A 12,121-nucleotide genomic window follows, 5' to 3' on the forward strand; every position below is an offset into this window, starting at 1 on the left:
CTAGCCAAGGTCATAAAAGCCAGGCATTGGATGGCTAGTTCTGGGCCTACGCTGGTAGAGTGGAGGTCTCTAGTCAACACCACTGTGCAGCATGAAAGATATGTTTATATGTCTCGGGGCACCCTGCCTAAATTTGAAAAAACCTGGAATAGGTGGTTGGAATCCCCGCATTCCTCTCACGCCTGATACTGCAGAACTGGCTGTTGATGTCAATTGTGGGAGCTGATAGCCACAGTCTATCAATAAGTCTGTTTACTCTATGATATGATGAGAACGCATTACCCTCTATGGAATGATATTTACACTATACACACTCAGCACATGAACAACGATCTTTCTCTTCTCTAACTAGCTTTCCTATCTTTTCTTTCCTCTTCTTGTATATTTTAATGTTAATTTTTTTTTTTTTTTAAATGTTGACATTCAGACAGAACGGAGCAGGGATACCATTTCCATTTATTAACTAATGTCTTTATTGTGATCTACATGAATATACAACATGTTATGTGAACATAATATACAGACCAGTATGTTAGACTGGCTATCATTAGACATCTGTGTATGTACATTCTCTGCCTTGATACTCTGTTCTGTACTCCATATTTTGCTGAATAAAAAGACTTTATTTAAAAAAAAAAAAAAAAAAGTATTCTCCATTTAGTAAAATACAAAATTTCTTGAAACTGCTCAAATGCAATTGGGTTATTCATCATAATGTATTGCATTCCCCTAACAGAATAATGCCATCTAGTGGACAACATGCTAACTTTCAGTATTGCATTAACTAGGAAGTAATTTCAGTCCCTTTATGTGCAAGAACAGACAATGCCACATAATAAAGAACAGTGCCAAAGTGGTTATGGTATAGACCAGGGGTGGCCAAACCGGTCCTCGAGATTAACAACGGTCCATGTTTTCCAGATCACCTAGCTGGTGCATAGCTGTAGTCATTACTAACTGTCACATTTTCAAACCTGCTACATTTATTCCTACTATAGATCCACAGGTTGCCTCAAAAACATGAACTGTTGGTAGATCTTGAGGACAGGTTTGGCCACCCCTGGTATAGACGATAGACAATGTCTCGGTCGACAGTCACTAGGTCGACCACTAATGGTTTAAAGTGACTAGGTCAAAAGAAAGGTCAACATACCCTATGTCAACATTCACAGAAGGTCAAAAACAAGCTTTGGGTCGACATTAAGTTTTCACGATTTTTGTCTATGCCGACATGGACACCTTGTAAAGTGTACTGCATGCGCTCGCCATGCTTCTGGCAGTATTACCTTCTCGCTCTATGTCCACTTGGCTAGTATGAAAAACAGAAATGTGACCATTCTTAGTTGCCGACCCAGTGACAGTCGACCTAGACATTGTCAACCCAGGGGCCGCATTCCGCCAAAACACCATACGCAGTCTTTGGCGCAAGACGTTACTTTATTGTCATTAGCAGTAGCCCAGCACGGACAAACAAAATAAGCTTTCTGAAGCAGATACAGAGCCTGATGCCAAGTCAAAAACACAAGTACTTTATACGCTGATTGATTGCCCTGGTGTTCCGAATTACTTCCACGGGATGTGTAGTGCTTGCAGATCTTAGTCCGATAGACAGGCACGGGCTTCTAAACGTGCAGGCTGCTATTCAGCCAAGCCATATAGGTTATTTAAGTCACAGACGTTTACCATCTAAGGAGTACACTGAAGGCTACCTACAGTGCATCAACTCTAAGCCAGATACTGTTGGGGTCCGAAGAGTAATAGTGGTCCCATTATAAACTCTATATTAACCCTACAATTCCGGCTTTTACACCTTTTTGGCGAACTAACTATCCTGCATTGGAGAAAGGACCATATAAGGATTTAAGCCCCATTTGGTGAATTGAATCACTTAAGGTGCCCATACACTAGTAAGATTTATCTTCAGATCTGGCTGGTTGGAACAAAAACATGGTTATGGATGAGTGACAGTATGACAGTTTCCCAGCATTTCCATGCAAATGGTCAACTGTCATTTGCTCTCATCCATAACCATGTTAATGCTCCAACCAGCCAGATCTGAAGATAAATCTGCGTGTGTATGGCCACCTTAAATCCTATCACCTTCCGTAAGCCCCAGCAGTGGTTATTGAATTAATGTTTTATTAATGTGCTATTTTTTAGTTATTATTTGTAATTGTTTTTCTGTGTGTAATTTTTTTTTATTCTATTATAAAAGGAAAATATTACTATTGGTTGTTGTGTATTTTCTGTAGTATCAAGCATGTGAAATGTGTGCATTACACTCAAATACATTAAAAGAAAAGGTCTAGATACAATGGTAGTCATAGCTGTGCATATCATGTTACTATAGGTCTAAGCTTTCTTCTCTGGAACGCGCACCAACAAGATTTTGTTAAACAGCTATCAACTGTACGCTACAAGCCACTTTTGTGGTTGATCCTATTTGCATTTTTGTTGGAAATATTAGGCCATGGAGATGGTGCAAGATCAGGCAGGAGGGCATATACTCATACATAAGAGTTTAGAAGTAATGCTCAATAAATACTGGATATACACATTATTTTAATCTTAAAACAAGTTTGAAAATGTGTGGCTAAGCTGAATGTAGTTTATGGGGTGTTTTTTGGTGACTTTTTAATGGGACCGTGCATCGGGTCGGAGGGGATGTTAATACATCCGATTTGGGCTGATTTCTCGTCCCGATCCTTCGGAAAATCGGCCCAAACTGGTTAAGCATATGGGCACCTTTAGTGAGGAAACAATTACGTACAACGCCCATACACACTATAAGATTGCCTGGGTGGAATGAAAATCTGTTTTTGTCCATTTTTCAGCTTTTGTGTGCAAATGGCAGATTGTAATTTATTGCCAGATATTACTAGATTTTCAATCTGCCATTTGCACACAAAAGCTGAAAAATGGACAAAAACAGATTTTCATTCCAACCAGCCAAATAGAAAATATCTTATAGTGTCTTTTAAAATTCAGTTATCTAAAAGGGGCAAGTTAGACACCATGCAGTACAAATTGCTTTACATTCTGATATTTGGCACATACTAGAGCCTCATATACAGGCATCGATAGAAAATTGACAGGATGGTACCTTTCACTCACCTATCTGCTAACTAACAGATTTATCTTTTGGGGCTGGTTAGCTGCCTGTGTCTGCACACTCTATGGATATGCGTTACAGTAGGAAAGGCCAAAAACAGGTGGTTAGAAGACAGCTTCAGATACAGGAAGCAAAAGTGAAGACTGAAAAAAAGAACTGCTGCACTGGTAGAAGGGAACCATGGAAGCAATAAGGCCCTTATTCTGGTTCACTGGCAAATTCCTTCTCAAATGGACAAAACCATGTGCACTGCAGGGGGTAGATGTATGAAGCAGTGATAAGGGAGGAGTGCCTGGTACTTCCTGACTGTTAAGTTACAGGCTGGGTTTAAAAAAGAACAGTTAAAAGCCGATTGGATGGAGATAAAGTACCAGGCACTTTATCACTTCTCCTCCCTTATCACTGCTTCATACATCTGCCCCTTATAAACAAGGGTCAGGAAAGGGGAAGCGGTCATCTATTAGAATGAACTTAGGTCTACAGTCATTAGGTCAACCCCACTAGGTCGAATGGCAGGAAGGTCGACCTGATTTAAGGTTGACATGGGCCAAGGTCGACATGACTCAAGGTCGAATTTGCATAAAGGTCGACATGAGGAAGGTCGACTGGTCATAAGGTCGACATGGGGTTTTTCACAGTTTTTTGAGCCGACAGGCGGTATTTCATGCCCTACCATCCACTAGGGCGTGGAGGAGGTTATTAAAGCTGTGGCGAGCGAAGCGCGCCCCCGTGCCCGAAGCATTGCGAGCGAAGCGAGCGATGCGAGGGTCCGATTCTCATTGCCACATGGAGTTGATTTTATATAGTATGGCGAGTGCAGCGAGCCACCGAGCACGAAGCGTGGTGAGCCCCGCCAGGGGACGCAGAATACATGTAAAGTAATCCGCATCCCCTCGCGGGGCTCGCCACACTATATAAAATCAACTCCATGCGTAGTTGGATAGTGGGGGTATGAAATCACCCATGGTTGACTATACAATTAAAAATCGGGTATTTACAAAGGAAGAAAATCGCATAACATGCCTTAAGTAGTGGCATGCAATGAAAAAAATCGGGCGCCCAGATAATACATACAGATAGTGGTAGATGCTCAATTAGTTCAGTAGCATTTCCCAGGTGCATGAGGGAGGGGTTAAATACTGGGTAAGTAAAACAAGACATTTTTTCCCTCAACACACTGAGCAATGCTAGTAACCAATCTAGAACACTACATGATAATAGAATTCAGAGATATTGGTTACATATACCTGCGCAGGTGTATGCTATGCCCCCAAGCCGCGTCAAGGCTTCTCTGTATATTGGGGGTCCCTAGCGCTATATCTAGGTGCAGGGTGCGGCACCCCAAAAAACCATCATAAGCTGGGAAGCCCAGCGCGGCATGCCAGTGATATACTAAGTGTTAATAATTAGTGATAGGAAGCCGAAGCTATATAAAAGGGAGGGATAAATGAATGTAATTAAAATAGGATACAGATAGTGTTAGTGAGGGAAAATTGTTAATAGAATGTAAGGGCATGCCGCACTAAAGCCACCCAGCCCATCCAGTCCAGGAGCACCGCACCCCACACCACCGTTACCCTAAATTGGGTCTACGATTAACCAGCAAGGAGCCACATGATAATGGCTCCTTACTTGATATATCCAAACTAAGAGCTACCTACCTTGGAGCAACCCCGGACTACTCCATGTGGCATATCAGGACCCACATCTCCTCCTAATATGGGCGCCCAGATAATACACAAGTACCACAGTAAGTGACTCTGGAGATACGGCCGTGAAGGCATATAACATTAAACTACATTAGAACATTATTATAAGGGAAAGAGGGGGTGATGCTATAAGCAGTGCTGATAAATCTATCCACACACAGGTTTAAACAGGAGGCCAATGTGTCAGTCTTTCCGGCAAAAGTAAACACTGAGCCGCCTTCTTGTTAAAGTGCAGAGGCCTCACAGTAGGAGAACCAGACCCAGAATTTTTATCAAGACACTTCAAGCTCCCAATGCCCCCCCAACAACAAACCCCCCCAATAGAGGAGAAGAATTGGCCTTCTATATAGATCGATATCCTACCGTGTTTCCCCAATAAAAAAAATAATAAGAAGACAGTGTCTTTATTAACAAAAAACACCATAGGGCTTATTTTCGGGGTAGGGCTTATTTTAATAACATGCCCACAGTCCCCCTTGTTAAACATGCCCACAGTCCCCCTTGTTAAACATGCCCACAGTCCCCCTTGTTAAACATACCCACAGTCCTGCCTAGCTTAACAAGCTTAACAAACAAAATTGCAGGAAATAAAAGAAAATAAGGATATTAACTATAGCAAGCTATACATTTTACAAAAGAAGCAATGTCAGAGACGCACTTACTGTAGCATAAAGTTGAGGGAATATCAAAATGATCTGCAAATTAATCAAGACTGGTAGAGTTTTTTTTAGTCCCCTGACCTACCAGCACTACATTCAGGATTAAATAGTCTTTAGTACTATCTTTTGTGAGCACCACTTGTATCAGATTTTAACCACACCGATTATTCAGACTGGACTTTTCCTGCAATCCCCTGTCACAGGTCATCGTCCCAAATCTGATGTGTTTGATGTCCCCCTCGGATTTGATATGTGGTCCCATGCACATTGGACCTGAGCCAAAGGTCGGACCTGCTGCCTGACTGACCTCTGACTCGGCAACAATAAGCTTACCTTTAGATGGTGTCACAGTAATGACAGGTACAGTAATGACAATAGCTGTACTTGCATTTATAAGGAAGGAATGTGCCATTTTATTTCAGATCTCGGCAGCATTATCTGCTGAGAAGGTATCCAAAAGCCAGGATGTCTTGTAAGCTTCTAAAATATGTAACAGCATTAGGTATATTGCGAATGTGCAATCTGTCCTGAATCCTCAAATGAGATTTCACAATCTCTGCTAGATCTTACGCATGTACATTGGGGAAAGCCAATAGCAATGATGTAGTGCACCAGATCTAGGCCAATGCACTACAGAGCTTGCAGAGATCAAGTGAAATGTGAATACATAGCAACACTATAGCTTCCTATAGAACCTCCACAAACAGCAGAGACCGCAACTTTACTGCCATGGAATGTGCTGTGATTATACATCTTCCCCACTCTCTCATTGGGAGTGGAAAAGTGAAGGTATAATTGCAGAGGCATTGGAGAACACAACAAATATTGTTTCATTTGATTAAAAGCTGTTTACATTTATATTTAAAAGGTGATTGATGCTCTACATACCTTTAATCCATCACTGGGAAGTCTATAGCCAAACCTTGCTGGAAGGTCCTCAAATATTCTGGAAACATTGTCAGACGTATACTAAAACAAAAAATTCAAGATTTTTCATTTAAATAAATATAATTTTAACAGCACAATCTTATTAATGTACATAGAAAACGTATCCTCTCTTCTACTTCCTTAATACACTTCCATTTCTGTCAGTCAGTTATCCAGTCAGTAGACATCAACAGAACAACTTGCGCTAAGAATAGACCCAAGTAAAAAAACATCTATTGAGTTGTAACTTCAAATTTCCATATTCTTTTGGAATTTATCCAGTATTCAAGTGCTCGTCATCTCAGTAGACATGGAACATAAATAGAGGAGGGAAAAAAAAATAGAAATGTGTGTAATCATGATGACAATTTTCACTACCAGGTAGGAATGCCGATGGAAAGACACAGGGGGAAATTTACTAAAGGAAATTTGTAAAAAATAGGTGTATTTGTATCCAGAAATACACTTATTTTTGACATTTACTATCCCGAAAATACGGCAATTCGTATTCGCATTGATAGCACATCAATACGAATAGCCGTATTTTCGGGATAGTAAATGTCAAAAATAAGTGTATTTCTGGATACAAATACATCTATTTTTTTTTACAAATTTCCTTTAGTAACTTTCCCCCACAATGTCTATTCAGCAATAGCCACAATACAAAAAGGAAAGCACTCACCAAAAGGACCGGAATGTTTTTTTAAAATAAGATAACGGTTTAAAGATGGGGTAAAATATTCGTACCAGAAAGAGGTCTTCAGAAAAGAATGACAGAAACCTAATCTAATGGGCCCTACACACATGCCGATGTGTGCAGGGCTACCTAGCTATGCTAGGTCGGGCTGTGCAGCTATCGCCTAGCACACAGAGCTGACAGCCCACACACAGAGCGAGCTGTCAGCTCTGTGTGCTAAGCGAGCAGACAGCGCCAGTGTTCTCCGGTGGGAGAACACTGCCGATGCCGAGATTGATGGACACTGTCCATCAATCTCGGCCAGCGATAAAGACGCGCGGGGACGCGCACGGATGCCGATACAGCCCCCACACATACACCGATGTGAGGGCATTTGCTAAGCGACTTTGCCAAACTAAGCAAAATCGCTTAGAAAATGCCTTAATATCGGCATGTGTGTAGGCCGTATTAGTTCCACATAGAACCCCATAATCACCCATGCAACACAATCTTACACACAAAGAAGCTGCCGGAGAGCTTGGGTGCTTACGCATGTATTTGCAAATATATGCAACCAAGATTTCTGAATACTACTACCATGTGATTTTTATATCTGGTTACGGAAACAATAGAGGGTCCTCTGTACATTTTATACAGTGGTCCTGCCTTTATGTAAGCATTTATGATCTTAGCCGGTTTCTACACAGCTGTTGGTCTAGTAAACAGATGGCTGACAGACACGGTTTTTCATAATTTTTCTTTATTTCTCTTATTTTTGGACTTCATACTAATCCATCCAATTGGACTATAACTTGGAAAAATCAAGTGTGCCAAGCCCAGAAGTAGCAGAGTGAGGCACCTGGCCTGAAGCATGGCACGCAAAGAGAGCCATGTGAGGGGACATAGTACACTTTTTGGGGGTCCACTTGCTCAGGTGTTGACATGGACTCATGGTCAACATTTTGCTCACGTCGAGCTATACCACAACCCTTTGTCCATTTGAGCACTTAATACTGTTAAACAGACATGGCCTTCTCCATCCACAGCCACACCAGGTTTTGAAAACGGTCATCATGATTACACGGTCAATTTAACAATTGAATACTGGATAAATTCCAAAAGGAATATAACATTTTGAAGATACAACTCAATACAAGAACCTTCTGTTTGTGACTTTGCAAATTGTATCATTTTCTATAGGTGGCTGCTCAGTGTATGTAAAGGAGCAGACTTCTATGCCATTTTTGTTGATTTAATGCTGCAAGGGTTATTGTTCTAGAAGTATCCAATAAATCCATGGACCAATCATTCAAAAATGAGGAGATTGCAGCTTTATTTATTCTGCAGTGAGTGGGTAATCCAAACATCCAAAAATATTCTACATTAGAATATAGGAAACTCAAATATACCCAATGCATTCCAATAATTTTCTGAAAATGTAGAATGCATGACATGCATAAACTTTGATAATCTTCCACACATTAGAAATTGCTGGTGTATTTGATGATTCTTACCAACCGAATAAAGAACTACAGGGATCACAGTATAAGCGTGTTCCTCTCTAGCTGGGTAGAGGAGTTTTGCCAGACTTAAATGTTAAATTAACAAATAACAAATGTTTCCTAGATTTATTGAGAACAAGATCTGATAGCGCTTTGTACTGTGAACAGTTCAGAACGGTCACGAATGTTGCCTTCAAGCGTTCAACATTTATTCTTCAGATCTTCATCTCACCCTTCCAATTAAAAATGCCCACAAAACGGCCTTAAACACAACCCAAAAATAATGCCAACTTAAATTAGTTATTTGAAAGGGAAAAATTCTACCCATTGGGGCTCTGATTTCGGTCCAGGCCCCAACATAGTAAGTTGTTCAATATCCAGAATATTTGGTTTCCTAGGGCATCGATGTTTAACGACAATATTTATTAATTCAGAGAAAGGAAACATTACTACTTATGGTGTGTACACACTTGTTATCTGCATACAATATATACAATTTAGACTATCTGCATACAATTTAGATTATATAGTGCAGATCTGCACTATATAGTCAATGCAGCAAAAACTTTCTGGCTGCTATACGGGAGCGCGCATCGGGATCACAAGGGTTAAAACCTGTGCGATCTGCATGAGATCCAGATGAAGCTGCACAGTAAAACTGGTTTCCTTAGCAAATGTGTTATATACATAGGGCAGTATTCAGTGTCGGGCGCTATTTCCATCAGTGGGAATAGTGCCCGCCACTTATTCAATACTGCCGTTTCTGACAGCATTGAAGGAATATTTGAACAAAACAGATCCAACTTTAAAACAAGTCGGATCTGTTTTGTAGGAAACGCCCATTAATTGTCGAATTCACGCTCGTTTCTCAGCAATCCACAGCGGTTTTCGTTAACACGACCACTTGTTCAACATTTCACATGGCGGAATATTGAATTCCGCCTGTCGAGTTACAGACGAGCTGGCCGAAACGTCTGTAACTCGACAGTCTGAATCCCATATTGAATACCCCCCATAAAGAGGAGAAACAAATTGTCATTTGGACACCAGCCAGAAATGTTCCATTATTTTGCAGATGAAGTGCAGATGTTGCCTATTATTTTATCTCCTGGGGTTGCAAGCAGAAATGTGCACATAGTTGTGCTTTTGGGAACGCGAAATGCAGTTTCAGCACAGTGCCCAAAAGTTTAGACACAATGTGGAAAATTGACTAAGAATTTATTAAGATGTGAATTCTACTTCACATGTGATGTTGCTATGGGCAACCAAATCAGATCATGTCTACTATCTTCTAAAGCATGGGTCTTCAAACTGTGGCCCTCCAGATGTTGTGAAACTACATGTTCCAGCATGCATTGCCACATTTTTTCCTATAATAGCATGCCAAAACTGTCAGGGCATACTGGGACATGTAGCTCCACAACATCTGGAGGGCCACAGTTTGAATACCCATGCTGTAAAGGGTGCTAAATAAATAAGTAGATTCCGATTGGTTGCCCATAGCAACATCACATGTGAAGTAGAATAGTAGAATACACATTTTATAAAATTTTCCCCTATGCATTTAAACCCTGTGTATTTGGGCACGATAAGTAATGGGCACTCAACACTTGGCCAAACAACTATATAGCTGTGTCAGGTGCACATTACTTGCAGAAGCGCAAAAAAATTATGTAATTCTCCCAAAGAAATAAGATTAGAATCTGACAACAGGATTAGCTTGTACAACTTCACCAGTTGAATTAGAACATAAATCTGAATAATATGCTGTTAATTGTGGTGGCTGATGATAAAAACAAGGGAGCCGTTTTAGCAAAAGGAAATACAACTACAGAATAATCTTATCCTACCATTTCTATTCACTATGCATTATATTTTGTGTTACAGTACTAACAAGTCAGTCAAATATGAGGTGGTGATAATTAATATTTTAACACTCCATAAATAGAGTACTGTAACAATACTTTGCTGCAAAGCTTTCACTAATAACAAATTGCCACCACCTCCCTATTGCTTTTCAGTTCATGATTGTTATACAGTATAGTAAGCAGATAAGTCCTAAGGAATTTCCTTCTACACGATAAATATATCAAGTCAATACATCATCATCATGGCTTTAAGCTCAGTACACATGGAGTGATTGGTCGACCACCAAACACTGCAGGGCTGGTTAAGGGAGCACTTGCCCGGCGACAGTCGCCCCCATACGCACAGGGACATGGTCGCTCCAGGACCACATCCCCGGCAATTCTGGCTAGAATCACCCCGTGTGTACAGGGCTTTCGTTTAAAAGAAGCAGAGGATGGGAAGTTACCAAACCATAAGCAGTTTAAAATGATTGCTAAGGGACCCAAATAAATAGAAATTATTATTACCTTATTTCTTAATTGGTTTAGGTTAATGAAAGCTTTAAATATTTAGTACAGTGGTTTCCAAACTGTTTTGAATCTCGGCAGCCTAGGAGCATCAGCATTTTGTTAATTGCAACCATAGGATAAAATGTTTATTTATAAATTTGGAGAAACTTTTCTTTTTTTAAATAAAAAAAAAAAAAAGTATATTGTGCCTAACAGTAGAAAATATGCTCTGTTCCTCGACATCCCCCTTAACTTATGATTGCCAAACATTTTTAATTAACTAGTTAAACGCAGGTGATGGCAATCATAAATGAAGAAAAATCCAGGAACAGTGCATGTTGTACCACCTGGAATGGATCATGCTGGGAGGTATTTACTTAGGGTAGTTATGCGATTGTGTACAGTGCCTTTAGCACTAGTTTTAGCTATGACTGACCATAAATAAGTTTGATTTGGCCATGGACCATCAAACCGAGGAACCCTTGCAAGAGCCCCACTGCACCCTACTGTGTCTTAGCACACCGCTTGGGAAGCACTGATTTTGTTGGATGTAGTATTACGTATATCACGCAGAAATTATTTTAAATGGAATTATTAGGAAGTATGAGATTTAACAAATATGTTCAGATATTCACCTACACACTGGTTGGGTACGGAATCACGGCACTTAAGGTGCCCACACACAATGTGCTAGGTGCAATTTGAGCTATAGTATTCAATGCCGCAGCGAGCGGGTTAAACAGCGAGGATCGTAGAAAACCAGCGATCCTCGCTGTTTAACCCCCTTGCCTGCCGTTCGCCCTATTCAACTTTCCAGGGGAATCCTCGTTGTCACAGGACGGCGAGGATTCCCCCAAACTGCGAGACCCGCAGCTAATGCAGTGAACCCGCTGTATTTAGCCACGAGTCTCGCTGCTTCTGCAGCCACATGCGCCAATTCCCCCTCCATCAAAAAACGGAGCGAGGGGGAATTGGCGTATGAGGGGGGTGAGTTGAATACTGACAGGGCGAGTGGTGACAGCAAGCAGGAAGCCCTGCTCGCTGTCACCACTCGCCCACGGCATTGAATACACCCCAATGTGTGCTATACAATTTAAACTTCAGTTTTATGCGATTTGAATGTTATACACTAAAGATTCAAACTATACTACAATATGTAATTTAAATATGTATAGTACA

At 40.7% G+C, this 12,121-nt stretch overlaps 1 protein-coding gene across 2 annotated transcripts in view; it reads right to left on the reverse strand.

The window, feature by feature from the left end:
* RNF13 (ring finger protein 13) overlaps positions 1–12,121 on the reverse strand; it is a 58,786-nt gene that overhangs the window by 28,520 nt on the left and 18,145 nt on the right. For both annotated transcript variants that reach the window (XM_083177967.1, XM_083177968.1), the window contains one exon: positions 6,369–6,449. In XM_083177967.1, coding sequence (XP_083034093.1) covers positions 6,369–6,449 — 81 coding nt within the window. The remainder of the gene's footprint in view (positions 1–6,368; positions 6,450–12,121) is intronic.

The sequence above is a fragment of the Crinia signifera genome, chromosome 3 (genome assembly GCF_055691185.1).
Source record: "Crinia signifera chromosome 3, ASM5569118v1, whole genome shotgun sequence".
NCBI lineage: Eukaryota > Metazoa > Chordata > Amphibia > Anura > Myobatrachidae > Crinia > Crinia signifera.